This window comes from Callorhinus ursinus, unplaced genomic scaffold (genome assembly GCF_003265705.2).
Source record: "Callorhinus ursinus isolate GAN/ISIS: 27379988/994484 unplaced genomic scaffold, GSC_fseal_2.0 scaffold70, whole genome shotgun sequence".
NCBI lineage: Eukaryota > Metazoa > Chordata > Mammalia > Carnivora > Otariidae > Callorhinus > Callorhinus ursinus.
Window position 1 is genome coordinate 1,101,803 of NW_027397132.1, and position 20,641 is coordinate 1,122,443.

General features: G+C 56.9%; 2 protein-coding genes across 2 annotated transcripts in view; one reads left to right on the plus strand and one right to left on the minus strand.

Annotated features, from left to right (window-relative positions):
• Positions 1-9,483, plus strand: part of BAIAP2L1 (BAR/IMD domain containing adaptor protein 2 like 1) — a 94,690-nt gene extending 85,207 nt beyond the window's left edge. Inside the window, exons 13-14 of the mRNA XM_025863591.2 lie at positions 8,104-8,141; positions 8,561-9,483. Coding sequence (XP_025719376.1) covers positions 8,104-8,141; positions 8,561-8,636 — 114 coding nt within the window. The 3' untranslated portion in view covers positions 8,637-9,483. The remainder of the gene's footprint in view (positions 1-8,103; positions 8,142-8,560) is intronic.
• Positions 9,484-10,499: 1,016 nt separating this feature from the next.
• On the minus strand, positions 10,500-19,667 carry BRI3 (brain protein I3). The gene is made up of 3 exons (XM_025863592.2): positions 19,322-19,667; positions 18,663-18,765; positions 10,500-10,916 (listed from the first exon to the last, which is right to left on the minus strand). The coding sequence occupies exons 1-3, from the start codon at positions 19,461-19,463 to the stop codon at positions 10,784-10,786; spliced, it is 378 nt and encodes a 125-aa protein (XP_025719377.1). The 5' UTR covers positions 19,464-19,667; the 3' UTR covers positions 10,500-10,783.
• Between the last annotated feature and the right edge of the window lie 974 nt (positions 19,668-20,641).

A 20,641-nucleotide genomic window follows, 5' to 3' on the forward strand; every position in this document is an offset into this window, starting at 1 on the left:
CCCAAGCCCCCTCCCTCCCCCTGCCACAGACCATCTTCACTGATCCTAATCTGTAGTCTCTTGACAAAGCCCTAGACCTGATGGCTTCCCTGGTGGATTCTGCCATACATTACAAAGACTGGCTAATACCATCCTTCTCAAACTTTTGTCCAAGAATCAAAGAGGAAGGGACACTTCCAAACTCACTCTGAGGCCAGCGTCACCCTGATACTCTGGTCAGGCCCCCTATTTCTGTCTTGCAGGCCAGACAACTTTTTTTAGTCTTTCATTTTAGCAGCCTTGAATGTTTGGTTTCATGTAACATTTAAAAGCCCCAAATATCTAATGAGAGTGCCCTTCTTGTGTGGGTTCCAATGTGATTTTAGTTGTCATTGATTTTGTGAGTGTCAGAACAGTGAATGTTGATGAACTCTTAATAATTGAGACCTTCCATAAAAAAGGCATGTTTAGCGCTTCAGAGAGGTATAGAGTCAGTACCTGCAGCGAGGTCACCTAACTTGGGTAACTAATGTTTTCTGTGGCCTCAGACTGCTGTGACCAACCAGACTCCTTTCTTAAACACAACCGAATGGCACACGACGGTTCACCGCCTAGAAGGGATCTTTGGATCACAGTGAGACCTTCCCATTGGAATTCATCCATTGAGCATTGACTGACAAGCTACCATGGTCCAGGGAAACAGATAGGAATAAGGCCGGCCTAGGAGTTGAGTCCTGTTCACTGGTTATTGGAGCTGTGTAAAAGGTGCATGGGGCAAAGAGGCGACAGGAAGAAGGGAGAGCTCAGGCTCCTGGTAAGCACCAGAGGAGGTGTCTTGGAAGCAAGCATTGAGCCAACATCTGAAGGAAGAGCTCTGACAAAACGCAGAGCCTTCCAGATACACGTTCTGGGAACCGTGGTGGTTGGGTGTGGTCCAGGGCCACAGCCAGATAGTTGGTGGGATGGCTATGCCAGGAGAGAAGCACACTGAGCCAGGAAGTCCGGGCTGCATGTTTTCCTTCCTCCGTCCTCCTGGGTGGTATCCGCAGGTGGCTCTAGGGGTGCATGCTGGGGCCTCACGACAGGGCAGCTGGCTGTGCGGTCATCCAGGGAGAGAGGGAATCGTGATCAGTGGAGATGGGACAGGGTGACAAGTTATTCAGGAGGTAAGGACTGACAGAGCTAGTGACCAACTGGTGTAGCCTGCTTGGGAGAAACCATCATTGTGTGTTAACTCTGGAAGCATTTCTGGTTTGCTCATGTTCATGTATTTTGGAGCTTTTTTTTTTTTTTTGAAAATTTAATCTTGAGCTCCAGATTTTTGACATGGGAACATTGAAAAAGGAAAACATTCTTGGGCAACCCTCCTGGGTCCCCTCCCTCTCTGGGAGCTTTGTACTATCAATAAACTTTGCTTCAAAAAAAAAAAAATCTGCACTTAAGTTACACATGTAACTACTAGAAAACATTTGGGAGGTTCTGAATAATATAATCAGGGTCCAATAAGTATGATCATATTCATTAAAGATGAAGTTACTTTATGGTTTTTTAAAGTACCTACAATTTGAGAGATCCCTCTTCCCACTTTTGAAAAAAAAAAGATAAAAGTTTTTTTCCATGGGTATATTTATATATTTCATGATTTGTCTGCTATATTAAACATAGAAGGAAGTGGCATTATGGTGAAAATTTTGTCTAAAATTCTAATACAGGGACGCCTGGGTGGCTCAGTCGGTTAAGCGTCTGCCTTCAGCTCAGGTCATGATCTCAGGGTCCTGGGACTGAGCCCGGAGTTGGGCTCTCTGCTCAGGGGGGAGTCTGCTTCTCCCTCTCCCTCAGTGCTCTCTCTCTCAAATAAATAAAATCTTAAAAAAATAAATTTTTTAAGAAATAAAAAATTCTATTACAAATAAATTGATAAATTATCCTACTCTTGAGACAGAAATAAGGATGCTCTCAACATTTATCCCATGCACTTAAGTAAACAGATAAATGTTTTTTTACCTCAAATGTTGCCATTTGCTGGATAAACAGATGCTGAAATGAGGTTTCCTTGCCATCCACCTGGCAGTCACAGCTGCAGGTTTAAGTTAAAGAGCAAAGTCCAAGTTTGTAAAAATGAAAATATCTAATCATGACACCTTATTTATTATAAAAATTACCCAGGGAATTTTTGTTTTGCTCGAAAGTATCTATAAGTTCACTTCCAGGATGACCACTGGTAGCACTTCATTTTATCTCCTTTGAGAAAACTATAGGTGAATTTATTTAGATCGATATTTTACCCTCCCTTCCCAGCCCCCACACACAGGAGGATTGGAGCATGTGCTCCGTCAGAAAGCATTTGTGAGTCGGACGTGGCTGGCACTGCTACCCGGCTGGTGGGCAATGTGAACGGGGCCAATCCAACTTTCTGACCTCCTGGGCTGGGAGGCCGCGGGGGAGGGGTAAGCACAGACGGAGAGCAGGAGGACCTGGAGGTCCTTCAACTGATTGAGAAAGTTCTAAAACCTCCACGGTCAGCTTATCAGTGCCCCACCCATGTGAACGCTTGATAAGACGAATACCACTGTCCTCTGTGTGCTGTTCCTGAGGAACCGAGAGGTTGCTTTTTTGTCTTTGTGGCCTGGAGGATAATGGAAGACAGTTAATAAAGGTCACAGAAAATATTAATTGGCTTTTAAAAATCAGCAAAGACCACAAGGTTTGAGGGCCTCCCCAAACAAGGCACCGCTGGCCATGACTCCAGCGGTGCCCTCCCCCATCACCATCTTTGGGACATTCACTGTTCCTTATCTGTAAGACTATAAAAGGCATCTTCTCGCAGAATGAAGAGGGTAATAACCCAAAAGTAAGTACACAGTGCTTCACAGATGCACAGTGAGATTAAATGATGGATTTATATTCCATTTCTATCACGGACGTGTTTTGAAGTCATATTTCAAGATCCTATGCAAACTGCAGAAGAAAACCCCACCACTCCATCATCAGTGGGCATCCTCGTGCGTGTCCTCAGCGGACACCATTCTGTCAGAGGAGCTACTGCATTTCCTCGCTATCAAGTCCGATCAGGAGCTCCAAGAACAAAACCGAAACACGCAGGCCCCCCCGCAGGGAAAGAAGAACTAGTCTTGGTAGCTTCTCGCAAGAGCAACAGGAAGCACAGGATCTAATCCTCTGGTATCAGGGCGTGGGCAAAGGCGTAAGTGGAGAATTTATGGCCGGGTAGATATGTCCCAGAACTGGGCTGCCCAGGACAGTAGCCGTTGAGCACTGAAAAAAGTGGATTCGCAACTAAGGAATTTGTATTTATATTTAATTTTAGTGCAAATAGCCATATGGGTAAGTGGCTACCATATGGGACAGTCGGGTGTAGAGCATGCAAAACAGGACAATGTTCCATTTAAAAACCGGATCTAGAGGGGCGCCTGGGTGGCTCAGTGGGTTAAGCGACTGCCTCCGGCTCAGGTCATGATCCTGGAGTCCCGGGATCGAGTCCCGCATCGGGCTCCCTGCTCAGCAGGGGGTCTGCTGCTCCCTCTGACCCTCTTCTCTCTCGTGCTCTCTCTCATTCTCTCTCTCTCAAATAAATAAATAAAATCTTAAAAAAAAAAAACGGATCTAGAAGCGTGATGGTTGGGAAGCATGGATACATGACTGAGGCCTGCCTGGTAGCCCCTGAGGGCTGGGGGGGAACACGGTCCAGTCCTGGAATTTCAAATCTCAAAAGTTCTTAGGCCCAACCAGCTGATAGTTTATTTTTCCTAAACTAAAATGTTCAAACCAGCTGATGATGGTGGGGAAAGGTATGTTCTGTCTCAGCCAAATGCTGGGGTCCAAGGCAGCTGGCAAAGCATCTTAATGCCTTTATACATACTTTTTATGTACAACCATCCGTTAATGCCAGTTACATGTAGAGTTTTGTTTAAACACCAGGATTCTTAGGCTTAAGTACACCAAACACCCAGGCCTGGGAGCCTTCTACTGTAGAGTGGAGTGTTCCTGAACCCACCAACCTACAGTTCTGTGGCTGCCCTGTGATGTTCTGAGATACCGACTTCTCCCTGAGGGGCTGGGGGGAGGGCTCATGGGGACTGAAGCTGGAGGGCCTGCCAGGTGGTCACACTGTTCTCTGCTCTTGCTGCAGCGGAGTTCTTAACATGTGGAGAGCCAGGCTCTAAAACGCTATTGAAAAACTAAGCCCCGCTCCACACACACTTGGTGCTCTAAGTCGGAAGTGCTGCCTCGGCGAGGGGCCTGGGTTGTCTGCATCCACTCTCCAGGGTGGGCACCGGGATTTCAGAAGAGCCTCTGCCCCAGGGCAGTTGGCTCTTCCCTGTCTGGCCTTCAGTGTCCCCATGTCAGGACTAAAGGTGTTGAACTTTAGTTCAGAGGTTATGATTCGGGAGATGAGCCCAGCCCACAGCGGAGGACTGGCATCAGCTGTGGGTTATCAGGGTGGCTTGTGTTGCAGGTAAGAGCTGAGCCCCAGTGGCTTCAGATAGGAAGGGAACGGTCTGTTTCATGGAAGCAACAGCCCAGAGAGGGTCAGTAGCAAGGCCGCCCAGGGCCCTCTCATCACTCGCCCTGGCTTCTGGGGTGTGGGCTCCCCACTCAGCGTTCTCACTGGGCCACGGTCCCTGTCTCACCTGAGTGTCTACCTGTGGCCAGAAAACGGGCTATACTGGGTGGTCTCAGCTGACCTGACCACCATAAGCTGGGACCATGGAGTCCGCTTGAAGGCATGTGGGCACGTGGTGGACACCCGAGCAGAAATCTGGATAGTGGGAGGGGGTTGGAACGGACACCATGTGACAGTGAGTGCCCACTCAAGGTGAACTCGGGTTTTTAGGTTTTCTGGGGCAAAGAATCACAAGATGTGCCCGGACTCTGCCTTTTCCTACTCAGCTGGTTGTGGGCTGTTGCTGACCAGGCCCGAGGCCTTCACTGCCCTTACGGTCTCGTGGGTAACCTGTTCCACGCTCCTAATGACATGCTTAGCCCACGTTGGTGCCTGGTTTCGTCACTCGATAACCTCCTGTCGTGTTGAGTCACTCCAGGCCAGCACCATCCTGGTTGCCAGGAGGGGACACAGAACAGGCACCTGGCTGTTCACAGGTGTTCACAGGCTGTTCACAAAAGCCATAGGTTCTGGCCTTTGTGAAGTCTGAGGAAAAGTGTGAGAAACATCGTGCTGAGTCTGAGCAAGGCCCGCGGCGTGTGTAAGGAGTTTTTCTGCCGTTGCCTGTGGGACCTCGGGGAGCTCGGCTCCGCAGACATGCGCTCGCACGTGGCCTCCGGTGCTGTGGGCCCTGCACTGCGCGGGTAGAGAAGGTGGCTCCCAGTCTGCGGAGGCCCGTCAGCCTGTGCCGAGAGGCCGAGGGCCAGCAGGAGCCCTGTTGAGATGGGTCCGGTCCAGGGACACAGGACAAAGGAAGAGGGAGATGGGATTGGGGAGTGCAGAGACAAGGGACCCCAAGCCCCACGACACAGCCTAAGGGAGGCAGCGGAGGGACGGGCTCAGATGGAACGTTTGGCAGCAGCCAGCAGGACAGACGGGCTTGTGGCATCAGCCAGCACGAGGGATGGGGCTGTGTGGTCAGGTTTGAGGTGGGAAGATCTGAAAACACTTCTGAGTGGGATGTGCACTTTCCTCCCTGATGGAAAGAGGGCAGTGCTACACGTGGCCTGGAGGTGCGCTTCACTGACAGAAAAGGGAGCCGGGGAGGAGGGGCAGGTTTGGGGACAGCGGTCAGTTGTGACCACAGCAGTGGGCTCAGTGGAGGTGCGTTAAAGAAGGGAGAAACCTTTCTGAAAATGTCCCATTTTTAAGTGAACGTTGAAGAATACCATGTAAAGAAAATGCTGGACTTTTCACAAAGCAACTGCGTATAACTAGAAGCAGATCGAGAACTAGAACATTCCCCCCCCCCCCACCCCCCCCCCCCACACACACACAGACCGGCCCTTCTCCCAGACCAGGCTGGCCCCTCTGGCGTGGTCCTCACACGAACCGAACGTGCAGCGTGCCCTCCTGTGGCGCTCCGTTGCTGTGTGGCGTTCACTGGATGGAAGGTGGTTGTCCCTTCTCCTGGTGACAAATGTCTAGGCTGTTTCACGGGACTGCTCTGAGTGTCCTGGTGGGGGGGGGGGCTCTCTGCCCATTGCACGTGTGCGCTGCTGGGACCGGCGGTGGGGGAGGCTTGCCGGGGTGCGGGGTCCACACCGGGACCCAGGTCCGGCCCAGCACTGAATGGCTTCAGGCTGTCCTAAGTTACTCTCGCCGTCCCCCCTCACAGGAGCTGTTACTTCTTGCCGCTTGGCTTTTGGTGGACTGTGACGCATCTCTGCTGCTGTGTTTGCTTCTCTCGAGTGGGTCCGGGCCAAGTACTCAGATCGCACAGCTCGTAAACATGTAGCTAAATTCGTTGTCGAGTTGGGTCAGTCAGGGCTCAGGAGGCCCTCCTGGGCACAGGCCACCACGCCTTCCCCTGGAGAGCAGCTTGCGGGTCCTCGGGGAGGGTTGTGTGTCTGGTTTCCAATTCAGGGTACACAGAGCTTTCCTCAGACTTGAGGACGCACCCGGCAGGGAGATGGTTTGCCCCCAAGGAAAGGCAGCAAGAAGGTGGCTCCCAGTGAGAGTATCAAGGAGCAAGAGGGCTGTGTGCCCCTGGGGCCAAGCACATGCCTCCGAGAGGCCACACCTGGGGAGTCTGCTTGGCAGGAAGTGTGCTTTCCAGGCCGGGAGGACGCAGGCGGCCTCTTCCCGGTGGGATCCAGTGCCTCCCCCGGGAGGGGCTTTCTGCTCTAGGCCCTACACCGCTGCCGGTGGTCTGAACACGCGTGGCACTGCAGGGCAGGCATCCTGATGCTTTTTAAATAAATTATAAATTAGCCTGTAACCATCATATAGAGTATGAGCGCTTCCCCAGAAATGGCTTATTCTGAGCCTGCTGGGGAAGTGCAGCACGCCTCGTAGGAAGAAACCACTTTGCAGCCATTTAAAGCCCTATTAGGATGTGCTGAGCAGGGCAGCTGCTTTGTGCATCAGTGATGAAAAGTAGACACTGAATCGGGGTGCAGGGCTGACTGGGGTGCCTCCTAACGCCGGCGCTCCCATCGGGATGAGCCTGCTGACCTGCCGGCCCCAGGGCTCTCGGTCACGCCCTGAGGTCCTCAGAGGCACAGAGACAACAGGAGCGGGTCTCAAGTGGCCCAGGTGCCCGCAGGCCCTCTTCGACTTCAAGAGTCTGTATGTCCAGCACCCAGGAGGAGCCAGGCAGAGAGCCCTGACCTGGGCTTCCGCCTCTAAGGATGGCCTTTGACCCCCAGGCTGGCAGCAGGCGGTCAGAGGAGCTGTCTGGTCAGAGGTCACAGGAATCCTGGGAGCTTTCGGGACGGTCAGGTCTGGTGTGGCGGCCTGTGGCTCGGATGGTGTCACACTGCCCTCTTCCTGGGCACCGTCCAGAGAGTTAGCCCCACAAGCTCGGGCCAGTGAGTTCTTGAACAGCCAGAGCAGATTTACAGCAGTGTAAAGCCTGCAAGCTTACAGAATGAAGGACAGAAGGTGCATACGCCCCCATGGTCCCTGGCCACACTGGGAGGCCCCCAAGTCCCGGGCTCTGGCGGTTCCTGAAGGCAAAAAACAGTGTTGGCATTGTTCCCTCTTCCCCCTGCCTTCTGGAACTTCCTACCAGATCTCTGGCCAGCTGTTGGCACCAGTCTGTGGGCACCAAGACCCAATGAGGTCTTATTCTTACTGTCTTTTGATGGCATCATTCAGGATTGGGCTCCAAAAACCCAACTGCAGTCACTACAGGTGTGCAGCCGAAGGGCCATCGATGAGGAGCAGCCCGTCCCAGCCTCCCTCAAATTCTGAGTCGTTCCAGCGCTTGTGAGGGTCCCTCCCTTAGGTTTTCTGTTCTTGTCCTTACTCTTTAAGTGACTTTAGAAAGACATCGGGATGGTCTCAAATGGACAGAGACTAGGGGGCACTTTTCTAAAACCGGCATTAGCCATATCTAGAGTCCCTTGTGCTTTAGATGGCTTTACCTTCAGGTCTTACTAAAAATGTCCCAATTTCATGAGCCTTCCATAAACTTCATCTTTATCTATTCTTCACAGAATGATGCAAATGGGACAGCAAAGCCTCCTTTCCTCAGGTATGTTGACCTTTGTCCGTGAGGGCTGTGCAGCCCAGGAGGCTCGACCCTGAGAGGCCTCGGGCCTGTGGGGTCTGAGGAGGATGCGGCCACCCTGTTCTCATCAGGCTGGGGAAGAGGGCCTGGAGGCTCTGCCAGCGTCTGCCCAGGTCCCAGAGGGAGGAGGCCTGGTCACGGGGGCGATGGGCAACTGAATCCAGACCCTGTCCTAGGTGGCTCTCCCGTTGCAGCATCTACAGTTCTGGAGAGTTCTGTAACTCAGAACTGCCACAGAGAAACGTTCAAGTTCACAAAGCGTCCAGAATTTTTTATAGAAGCCATAGATTTTCACAGAGCGAGTAAGAGTAGTTCACGGCTCTTTTAAAATCAAATTTCCATCTCGTAGTATTTCTGTAGCTGCGTTTTTCCTCCCCCTGCAGCGGAGAGAACCCCTTCGCTACCGTGAAACTCCGACCGACGGTGACAAACGATCGCTCAGCGCCCATCATCCGATGAAGGGAGGGCCCGGGAGCTCCAGTTCCTCCGTTAAGTTCTCACTTGCAAAATGATACAAATTGTTCAACGTGCTGTATCTGTTGTAAAGCTTCGCCAAGGGTGCCTGATTTTAATTGTATTCTACTTGAGCAAATCAATGCATTCTCTCAATTTAACATAGTTGGGTTGATACATTTCCATCTTTAAGAAGATAAAGAATAGTTGAGTTGGAAAGAATAGTTATCAACTCAGTCATTTAAAAATATATGTTCTGTTCATCAGAAGACAGTAAATTTGGTTCCAATCCTTACTGTATCATTTTTAAAATATTCTATGATTTTTTTTTAATGGCCAGAATAAGGGATAGTCTGTGCTTTCATGATTGGCTTTCTGCACCTGAATGCAGAGGAGACCAGTTTTAGTTATAAAGCATGTGCTCTCACCCAGCATTATGATGTTTATCCAAAGGAAATGATGTGTAAATTTGCATCTTAGCATGCAAATCATAATTGTAAGCAATATAAATTATGACTTATATAAAATTTAATTTTTTAACTTAAAAATTTTAAATTGGTTAATCGGATGTAGAGCTACCTAAGATGGAGGAATCCCCAAGTTTGATTTAGACGTACCTGTAGAGCGTGCGTTTTGCCTGACCCTGTCACAGCCATGATGTTTAGTACTCAAATAATCCCAAAGGTACTGAGTTTAGTAGTTTGGAGTCACCAGCTCCCCGACTCAGTGGGAAGAACACACCAGGCCGTGCGGCACGTGGGTCTGGCTCAGGGCATCACACGCGTGTGAGGGCCCCACACGAGTGACCCCGGGGTGTTCTCGCTGTGCTCGTTGATCGAAGCTGCCCCCCCCCTTCCCGCAAAGAGCACGTAGAAAGCCAGGAGCCTGAGTGTTGGCGGCTGGGATGGGAAGGCCTGCATTTCATCCGAGACCTGCCATCACAGCCTCAGAACTGGGGACTCTGAGCCAGTGGCCGAGTTTACCTCTGCTGCCGGGGGCTGGGCCCCGTTTTGGAGGAGTGCAGTCAGGATGCACCCCCAGGCCATTCGCTGCGTGTGGGCGCAGAGGGCCTTACTTACCACAGCTCTGTTGGTCTCGCCATAAATATCAACATCCTTCTATAAACTTGAAAGTGGTCACGGTCAAATGCAGGTAGACCAGTGGAAGCGTGTGACACTTCACGTTCTTGGTCCTGTCCTGGCTGCCAGGCGAACCGGGCGACCCCGAGGGCAGAGGAGTCAGACCTACGCGAGGGTCTTCCAGGCCGAGCTGGGCTGAGTGCCCCTGGCAAACAGCACACCTGTCCTGAGGGAAGACGCTCCAGCCAGTAAACCACAGTTCCATTTTGTTAAGTGGTCCACTGCTTCTCTCACCCTCGGAGTAGGAGGAGGGTTCGCAGCAGCTCAGTATTTGCAATGGGGGCGGGGGGCGGGGGGGGCCTCCCTGACCTCCGGAGCTCTGCTCTTCGGGCTCCTCCGGCTTTGTGACAGAGTCTCTCAGGTGCGGTCTCCGCAGGCTGGCTTGGCTCACCCGATCCGGTCTCGGCCTTCACAGAACGGACTGTGGTGGGCACACGCCTGCCTCACCGAGGAGGGGAGGGCTTGCCTCAGGTCCTGGGCACCTAGGTGCGTGCTAAGTAAGTGTCAAGGTATTAGGTTTCGTTATATTAATAAAAATTTGGAAAGCACTCTCTTGAGCTGTGACTGTCTACGGAGGACTAGATCAAGACCTGCCAAGGAGCTGGATGCTGCTGAAGCCAGGTGATGGGTATGTTGTTCTAGTCTGGTTACAGAAAATTTCAAACATGTACACGAGTTTGTCTATACAAGTAGCAGTGTGCACACGCTGAAGAAGCAGAACCAGGTAAACAATGGTATGAATCTCGTTTATTTAAAACAGTATTTCTCAGCTTTCTCAAATTGAAGACTGCAAAAAATAAAAGCAGTGCTTTACTGAGCTGTCATTCACCCCGGAGCAGTGCCGCTGTGTCCCCACGCTGTGACCCCTGCGCCCACGAAACTACAGCTCATGCCGTCTAGCCCACCTCGCTTTACAAAACAGTCCTGAAAGCTTAATCAAATAAAGCTACTGTACACAACATTTACATTAGAAAAAGACAGCTGGATGTAGGGAAGCCGGGTGTGGTGTTCCCGTTAAGTGAAGTTTGCTCCACAGTTGGGGCATCTTCGCTTCCTCAAGGCAAAACAGCAGATGAACCCAAATGGGAACAAGATGATGGCCAAGAAGATGCCCAGGAAGGTGAAGGAGTCCTCCAGAACCCCGACTCTGTGGAGAGAAGAGAGGGGCACTCGCGTTAGGGCCCCTGGCGCGTCAGTGACTGTGTCCCCAGAAGCAGTCTTTGCCCCTCCAGCAACGAGCTCGCCGGCCTGCTGCGCGTGCCGCTTCGGGCCAGCCACTACTGCTGCTGCTCCAGAGCGGGAAGGGGAGGGGAGTCAGCAGAAGGAACCCTCGCTTGTAATGACCGCGTTCCCTTGCCACGTTACCTACCGTGTTTCCTCCTGCGCTACAAAAGGACAAATAAGAAACAAATGCTAGTTTCTATAAAAATTCTTGTCTCTCTGAAAACTAGACCAAGAAAACCGAATCATTTTAGGGTATTTTTTCCCCACTATTGAAAAGTTTTATTCTTCCATCCCCTAGAGGGAAATTCCAAAAACTTGTTTCGGGAGAAGGTTAAAACAGATTTTACTGAAAGATTAAAATCAGCCAAATTCACGGTGTCTATAGGAAGACCGCTTATCTTGAGAAATTTAATGTTTCTTCTTCACAAAGTCAAGTTTACCTTCAACGTGTGTCACACACACGCCGAGGGCTATCACCCCAACCATGTGCGAGGAGTGCAGGTTCAGTGACCTGTCACCACTCACATTCCAGAGTCATTTTCAAAGGCAGGAAGCAGGAGCCTTGCGCTCAGCTCTGCCACTGCTGCTTAGGCTACTTCTGGAAAGCTCTGGACACAGAGCTGAAATGAAAGTGGTAACCGCAAGAGCCAGCTCAGCCCTAATGAGCAACGTTTCACATTCCGGAGAGCCAGGGAAAGTCGGTGGAAACAAGTTCCTCCCCAGGCGGCCAGGGACACCTTCAGCCTCGTCCGCCACGCTGTGAGCCGAGGGCCTTTGTGAACAAGGCACTTCACCAGAATTCACCAGAACAAATATGCCAAAATCAGCCGGGCCGATGTACTGAGAAGGAAGGAGGGACTTCAGGGAGGGTGTCACTCCCTGCTGCACTCCCGGGGCCTGCCTGCCTTCATGGGGTGGACCCCACTCCCAGGCCATCCCCGCCTCCCCGCATTCACCCCAGCTGCCTCCGTGTCCCTGAAGCCACTTCCTCCTCTACCCACACCTCAGCTCCTTTGTCTTCAAACGCTGCTAAGGATCTCCTGTGCCCACAATGTTCTGGAGGCAGCTGCTTCTCGTTTTGCCACCGTGTGTGCAGAGGAGGTTCAGCTTAACAGAAGGTCACGTGTCAAGGTGAAGCACCCAACAGAAGACTTCCTCCACTTCAAATGCCACACCTGCCACGGCCGCCCCTTCTGAGCTCCGCTCCTGCCCACGCTGGGCCAGGGCTCCAGCCCGCACCCCCCAGCTGCGCAGAGAGCAGGCACGAGGCTGAGAATCGTGGTACTTGTAAACTAGACTCTTAGGAAGCCTGGCTTTCAACTGCTTAAAGAAAAAGTCACACTCGATGCCCGCTTCCCTTCCTACCCCCTCAGGAGGGAGTTGCCTAAAATGTCTACAAAGGACAGTGCCCTCTAGCGGCACTTCCCAAGGGGCTTGTCCTAAAACACCAGTTCCCCTGATAAGCTCTGCAGAAAAGAAAAGGACTTTTTTGATTAATTTGAGGAAACTCTTCCCCCTGCCCTGGAGTCACAGTGCACAGTTTAGGAAAGGCTCTGAGAAGTCCCGCAGTAAAGACCCCTGTTGAACTGTTTCAGCCAGCATTTCTCAGACTGACCTGTGTGCTGCCCAGTCAGCCTGCACCCAGGCAAGACCGGATCTGAGGGCAAGCTGATCAACAGGCCTGAATTTACACCAGCAGAGTTACCTTTTCTTGTCTAGACTGCTATGAAAGTCTTGTATTAGGAGTCCCCTTTCTAAGGACTGCCAAGGTCGTCGGGCCCCCACATTGTTCCTTGGCCCTCCTGTGGCTGCCCCTGCCTGTGGGCGTCCAGACACAGCTGTGCAGAGCCCACCCCACACCCGCCCCCCCTGAGAAGGCGTCAGAGGCCATGCTACCCAAATCAGGGGTGAGGCTTCAGGGAGGCCCTGGGCCACACACGGGGACAGGAACGCACCTGCTCTGTCCACAGTCCTCGCCAACAGCTCCTGCAACTACGGCTGCGAACCAAGCCACTTTCAGACCAGCTAGAGGCAGCCAGGCGGCCCTGGACCACTCAAGAGCTTTGGTGCCACCCAGTCCCACCCACAGCTGAAATCCCAAGAATCACACCAGTTCACAGGGTCGGTTAGAATGCCCAAGGAAACAAGCGAGGACAGAAGTGAGCCAGGCCTCATAGATGGGTCACAAGCACCAGCTGAGAACCTTCCAGAGAAGCCTGCCCTCTGAAGGAGTTAGGAGGGTGCCTCGCCCAGCATCCCCCTCAGGGGCGAGTGGGGCCCAAGGACCGGGACTACCTGGCTGAGCACCTCCCAGGCTGGACACTCCGTGTCATCCCACTTAAGGATCAAAGCCATTAAGCAGCACAACCGAGAACCCAGTTGTCTGCTCAGAGGCTCCAGATGTCCGGGAGGAGGCTGGGGCCAAGGCATATCCTGCTGTCCTCAGTGCCTGGGGCAGCCCTCTGAGCCCAGCGCAGTGTCCCCACAGCGGGGGGGGGCAGGAGCTACGGGTGCTGCCCGGCACACCTCCCTACACGAACCCCCCCTGTCGGAGGGCAGGCAGCTGTCGTGGGCAGCTTGCCCCAGCTGCCTTTCCCCGGGTGCTCCGCGGCCCTCGGCTGAAGGGAACTCGGGGTGCGCGGGGCGGGGGCGGGGCACACACCCCCAGGCCCTCCGTGCCCATGAGGCCGGGAACCAGCCCTGCCCAAGCACGAAGCTTCCCAGTGGCCTCCACACCGTCTGGGCCCAACACTCCCCTTGCTCTCGGCCCCTGGAGGTGCTCTGGGAACTTAAAAGGCAGAGAAGTGGCCTCGCGGGCCGACTAGGTGCCCCCTCCCCGCCCGGGGCTTCCCAGACACAAGAACACAAGCCCTCGCTGCTCACACCCGCCGTGCTTTCTGTCCACAACTGTCCCGTACTCCGGCCGGGGCACAGCTAGCCGCCTGGGCCGCCCGCCGCTCCGTCCTCCATGGGGAGCACGGTCATGCATTGGTGACCCTGCGCCATCCCCCAGAGACCCTTGGAGCCAGGGCCCCAGCTCTCCCCGTCCGCCTTCACCCCACTCTAAAGATGGTCTGGCCACTGGTCTCAGAAGAGCAGGGGCCTTTCTCTTCAGGGACGAGGGACCGTCCCTGCCGGCAGGTCCATGAGCAAACCACCCGCCACAGGGCAACAACCCGAACCCAACACGCTTTCACACATAAGGAACAAAGGGACAGCCAGGCCTGAGAGCCTCCAAGCACGGGGTCAGCCCCCGGGCACCACACCTGCCACCCCAGGAGTCCACATCCCCCTTCCAGACGGTAAAAGGCTCTGAAAGAACTTTTTCATAGGTTTGTAGCAAACTCGCCTGGCAGCCACCTGTGACCCGAACTAACTCGTGGCCACGTACGGTCATAATTCATCCACTGCACATGAATATTCACGTCCTGCTGCAAAAATATTAATGTTCTCACCATGGGTACTGCCCCAGACCCCAGAAACAATGCTGGCATAATTTACAGTTTCTAAAGATCCAGAATCTTCTGAATTGAGAAACACAATCTGATCTCTGGGCCACTTTTGATGGAGCAAGACTCCAGGCTGCAGAGCAAACCTGTCCCCAGCGCCTGTCCCCGTGAGGCACCACAGGAGGGAGGGGACGCCCCGGGACAACCCTGACGCAGGCTGCCTCCCGCCCGTCTCTCCCAAATGGCGTCACACGCTATTTCTCTCCGCAACCTCCCCCCCCCCCCGCCCCAAAAGGCCCCAGTCAGCTCAGAACGAGCTTCAACTCTCAACCGGCTCAGAATCCACACTGAGCGGGCAGCCCCCCAGAGCCTGGAAGCTGCGCCCCGTTCTTGAGCAATCCGCTGGGGGGGGGGCAGGGAAGGATGTGGAAGCTGGAGAACCTGGGAACTGACAAATTCTGAACACGCTCATTTAACTCCTGGCTCTGACCCTACGGAGAAAGTGGCCACTGGGCATCTGTGCAGAGCAGGCCTGGGCCAGGCTCTCGGGCAGCGAGGCAACAGACCGGCCACCGAGGCCCGAGGGGAGTGAGCGCTCGGCTGCCCCGGGGACCAGCCATCCGCGAACGGTGGCCCCCACACGTCCCTCCCGCACGTCCCGTAACTCCTCCCCCCACCCCGCCGGCCCTCAGGGCCACAAGCTCCAGCAGCCCTCGGTGCATCCCCAGTTACGCACTCAGGGCGGCATGCAGCGCGGGGGCAGCCCCCAGACCGGCCCTCACTGGAAGGCTGAGTCTCAGGGAAGAGGGAGCGGAGGACTTCCTCCAGGTGGCCTTCAGCGGGAGCCAAGACTTGGGGACCAGATGCCCAAAGCACCCAGCCAACCCGCTCATACCGCACCCACTTGGGAGGCGCCTCTGTATGGCCTTGTGCTTTCCCAGGGCCTCCACTACACATAGGCACAGAGGGTAGGTGCCCCGGGGACAGGGGGTGGGGTGCACTGGCTGCGGGAGGAGCTGCGGAGCACCCAGGCCTACCGGAGGAAGCCCCCGGCATTCCTTGGGGTGCTCCCATGAGCTGCGCACCCTGCCCAGCACAGCCCAGCACAGCCCAGGGCACGAGTCCCAGCTCATCCGGGTGCTGCCCCCTTCCCCCCCCCGCCCCCCGTCAGGCTGGGCAGAACCCACAGGACCGCGGCCCTGGGCAGGGCCCATCCTGGCGGCCTGTTTTCCCGCCAGCCCAGGCCTGGCCGCTGCCTCAGGGCAAGGCCGGAGCACTGGTTTTGTGGTCCTAGACGCCGGATGAGCTGGGGCCCCCCCGCCCCCTGCCCCCTGCCCGCAACCCACTGACCAGACCCCCTCCTCTCAGGACCCCTCCACACACCGCACCCCGTCCCCCCATGCCCTGTGTCATACCCTCAGCCTGCCTGGAGCCTCTCTCTCTGCTGCCAAGGCCCCACTCATTTCTGGATCGCCTTGTACCCCTCGGGTGACCCCCAAAACTAAGTACCAGTGACACCCAGCCAGTGTCAGTGGGGAGCCCCGGGCAGGCCAGGCTTTATGCACACTCTGGCCTTTGACCCCTTGCTGCACAGGGAGCCTTCCCAACAGGCGGCCCCACGGCAGCCCGGGGTGAACCGAGCCGGGCCTGGGCTCCCAGACTCTGGGGGCTGCCACCTCCCCTCACCCTGCACTGAGGGACGGCCCAGCCCCCCCCCAAGGGGAGGACCAGCTTCAGAGAGGCCAGGGCCCTGCCCGGGCAAGACGGCGCCGAGTCCAGACAGACAGGGGTGAAATGAGCACGCTCCTCTGCTGGGCCCCCAAGGAAAGCGTTCTCATAGCCCACTGGAAAGGGAAGATGGGGTCAGGCTGCTTCAGATGAGGGCCAAGTGACAAGTGACACAGGCCTCTTACGCCAAGCCTCCCTCAGAAGGAATCGCAGACGTGTGACTTGGGCAAATCCCTGCCAAACTACCGGGAGGGAAGGGGACAGAGCCTGGCGGGCTGGACGGAAAGGGAGACAGTGTGGTCACATGACAAGTGGCCGTCTCCCAACTCCAGATGCCAGACACTGGCCTCGCTGGACTGTGCCCCAGGGGCACCTCTCCACTCTCCCCAGAGGGGAGCCGCCCCAGGGCCACGCACCCGCTCCCCGAACCACAGGAGAACCTCCGTGGGAAGCGCCCGGCCTCTCCCTCCTTCCCGCTGCCCATCTCCCAGGTCCCCACTCCCCCGCCCGCTGCCTAGGAAGCTGGCCTCCCGGGGCCAAGGGGCTGCCCACTGTCCAGCAGCAGAGGGCACCGCGGGCGGAGGGTGGGGACGCTCACACACGAAGCACCCAGGTGCTGGGGGGAGCCCTTCCTGCCAGCACCCATCTTCCTCAACGCGCAGGCCAAGAGCGATCACGGGGCCAAGAGGGAGTCCGCGCGTTAGCTCCCAACTCAGTCCCCAAACTTGCTCTCAGAGCACCCCCTCCTCACTGCTACCACCCAGAGGCAGGGAGGATGGTGATCCCGACATGAAAAGCCTGTCCCCACTGCCGGCGCCCCACACCTCGGCCTTCAGGCAGCCGACCGCGATCCAGATTCTGCAGGAGCAGGGCCCTGGGACCCCGTCTGCAGAAGCCACAGGCCTCCGAAACGGCAGGGCTCCCGCCGGGGCGGGGGGAGAAGCCAGGAAAGTGCTCCCCACCCGGCAGCCACGGGGGCCTTGCCGCTGGTCTCTGAGCACGGGCGCTTGGTCCAGGAAGGGCTTCAAGGAGCACCCCAAAACACCCCCACTTCCCAGGTGGGAAAACATGGCCGGGATCTGAACGCAGCGCCTGCGGCAGGCTGCGAACCGGCTGGACACAACACTCAGCCGTGGCCCGGAGACGCTGAGATCCCCGCCGGACTGCCCCGCCCCAGACACCTTCCTCCGCTCGGGAGATCACGCAAAGATTCTCCCGCCCAAACACAGGCCCTTGGAATCCTCCAGCTGGCCCGGGTGGGGGCAGAAGGGCTGTGCACACAAGCCAGGGCTCTGAGCACCCAGCGCCAGCCTCAGAGCCAAAGACAGCGGGGTTCCCATCACCCACCTCTGCACACAACCCCCCGAGACTCCCACTCGCTCTCTTCACAGGCGACCGAGCCCTGACCCCGCCAGCCAAGCAGCCTTCGGGGAGCCCCCAGGCCACGCCCCTTCTTCCCACCTTTGTGCCTTCAAACCCCAACAGCTGTGACGCCCCCAGATGCCCGTGGCGAGAATGGTGTCCAGGAGGGTGCAAGTCATCTTTCCCCCAACCCCTGTTACGTTTCCCCAAAGGCTGTATCAGAAGACACACCTGTCCTGAGCCGACAGACAAGGTCCCCGGCCGGCCCACAGCCCTCCCCCTACTAGGCTCTGGGAGTCCAGCCTCCTACCCCCCATCTCTGTGAGGCCCTCCCCCTCCCACACAGTTGACCCCTATGACTCTGAAATCTTTAACTTCCCCTTGACTCTGCTCCCGACCTTGCAGATACACCTTGGACGTTAAGTCTTGGTGTAAGCCGGCGTTTCTCAATTCCATCTCAGACTTCAACTTCCTCCTCCCCGACAAGCTGAAGACCTGCACTCGTGCATCAAGCAGGCAAGGACCGGGTCTCATCTGAATGGGAACCCGCGTGACCCACACAGAACAAGCTTGGAGCTAGCTGCAGCTGGGACCCTATAAAACCAGTTGCAAGACCCTGGAGGCTTTGGTTTGAGAATACGAAAAACAGCTCCTGCCCCACACAACGAACCACAGTGTTCCCATCCTCCTCCAGCCAATGGCCCCGCGCCGGGGATGTTGCTCCCCGGGCCCTCCTGGCCCTCGGGATCCTTGGACACACCGGCCATCTGAGTCAGGGCTCTCCTGACAGGGCACTTCTCGCTGCCCTTCCCAGTAAAAGGCAACCTTCCCCCACCTTCAAGAACCAACTGCAGGTTCCAGGACCAGGGACACCAGGTGTTAGCATTTCCGCATCCCACTCATCCAGGACTCAAGGGCCCCAAAACCACTCCACTCCGCAAGAAAGGGAACCCCTCCCCGATGACCCATGAAACAATGTGAGACCTAAGGACAAACGAACCCACTCTTGCCCACACCGCAGGTCAGCTGCTTGTCCCAAGACGGGCCCACCTCCCGGCGAGTCTGCCTTCCTGAGGCTCGCGGGGGGGGGGGGCGGGCAGTGTCCCCCCCCACCCCGGCCTGTGACATACCTGCAGACTGGGCAGCCTCCAACGACAACGATGGAATTGGCAGGGTACCTGGTGACATTTCGACTGTGGATGTTGTAGACCCTGGGATGGTGGGTGGGTATCCCTGTGGGCAGGAAGGCACATCAGAAAGGGGCCGGGAGGAAAACTGGGAAGTTTGAGGGCTACTTCTCCTGGCGGCCCCCCGTCCCGACACCCACCCCGCCCCCGCCCCCGCACTTATCCTTTCCAAAATCCAGACAACGGCCCGCCTCCACTAAGTGCCCGTTATGGGCTTTACTGGGTGCTAGTTTGCAGAGAGCACCTGGCTAACGAAGTTAATGGGAAACCGGGCCGCGGCGCTTCCCGGGACGGGCGGGCCCAGGGCTCGCGACCCCCCCAGGTCGGCGGAGGGCCCGACAGCGGGCTCCCGGTGCGGGAGACTCCCCAGCCACCCCCGTCCCCACGAGCTCGGCGTTCCCGGCCCCGGGGCAGCCCCCCGGCAGTGCCCCCCCCCCCCAAGAGCACGGCCGGGCCGCGCCCCCCGCCACAGCGGTGTCCGGAGAAAAGTTGGTTTCGGGGTTAAAGGTCGCCAAAGGACCGGGCCCAAAGTTTGCTCCCGGGGCCGCGGGCCCGGCGCCCAGCCCCTGCCCCGGCCCGCAACCCCCGGCCGCCGGGCGCACCTGTGACGAGGTAGGGGTAGGGCGGCGGCGGGGGCGCGGCGGGGATGGCGCCGTAGCCGTGCGGGCCGCACGCGAAGTCGCCCTGGCCGGCCTCCAGGTTGTAGGCGGGCGGCCGCTCCTGCAGCAGGGGCTTGTGGTCCATGGCGGGCGGCGCCCACCGCGCCCGGCCCGGCTCCCGCCTGGACTCCCGCAAGGACTCCCGCTCCCGCGCCGGCTCGGACTCGCGCGGACGCGCGGACGCCCGGACCCGGCGGCGGGACCCGCTCCTCGCGGGCGGCGGCGGCGGCGGCGGCGGCTGCGGGGCTGGGCCCCTCTCCGAGGCGGGCGCCGCGGGCTTCCCCTCCGCGCCTCCCCCCGGCCAGTCACAAGACCCGGGTCACGTGGCGCGGCTCCCGGCGGGGGTGAGGCGCGGGGCGGGGCCGGCGCGGCGTCTTAAAGGGGCCGTGCCAGCCCCGGGCCGCCCGGTCGGCCACTTGTCGGCCTTGACCGCGCGCTCTTCCTCGCCCCGGTTCCACGGCCACGCAGACCGCCGCCACGAGGAGACTCCGCGCCACACACACGACTACAAGGAGATGCCGCACGGGGGTCTCGACCTTTATGGCCCGCGGACTCCGCCCCTTCCAGCGCCTGGGCCCGCCCCACCCATCTCCCAGCGGAGACCCCCTTGGCCCCGGGGGAGATCCGATCGCCCGAACCCACTCACCACGGGGAAGGGCAGGGGCCCGGGGCGGCCAGGAGGAGAGTCCAGGAGGGGCGAGTCCCCCGGCCGTCTCCTGGTTGTCACCGCTTCGGGGCAAAGGGGCCGGGGCCTCCGCGTTCCGAGGGACCCGGGATCCCAACCAGGGCGGCGGCCCGGGTCAGTGGAAGTGCAAACTCCTGCAGGAAAAAGCAGGGCGTGCTTCTCAGCCGTGCCTGCTCGCGCTCAGCTGATGTTCATTCCCTCGGTTTTCTTCTTGATGAATTAAATTAGGTAATTTCTAGGAGTTGTAGCCAATGATTACAAATAATTCCCCGCTTGGGGACAAAACCCTAAATATTAAGCACCTACCATGTGACAAGCACCGTCCCTCCCTCGTTCGTCGGTTTTGCTGATCGTCACAACCACCCGGGACGTACTTAAAAGTCCCAGTCCACAGCCCGGGCACCGAGGCTCAGGCAAGGGGAGTGGCCTAAACCTGACGCAAAGACCAACCACTAGGTCGGGTTCCCTCACTGAAGCGTTTTTACTGCTGCCCGCTAACGCTTAATGGGCTTGTAATAAAACTTGGAAAAGAAGGATCTGCAAGCTTACAGCCCCTGAAATTTGCAGCTCCTTTAGGC

What these genes read in the sequence shown, in the direction of transcription:
- BRI3 (XM_025863592.2), bottom strand. Translation starts at nt 19,463, where the DNA reads ATGGACCACAAGCCCCTGCTGCAGGAGCGGCCGCCCGCCTACAACCTG. An exon ending in CTACCCCTACCTCGTCACAG is followed by an intron (nt 18,766 to 19,321) that starts GTGCGCCCGGCG and finishes TCCTGCCCACAG; the next exon opens with GGATACCCACCCACCATCCC. An exon ending in GGAGGCTGCCCAGTCTGCAG is followed by an intron (nt 10,917 to 18,662) that starts GTATGTCACAGG and finishes TTCTCTCCACAG; the next exon opens with AGTCGGGGTTCTGGAGGACT.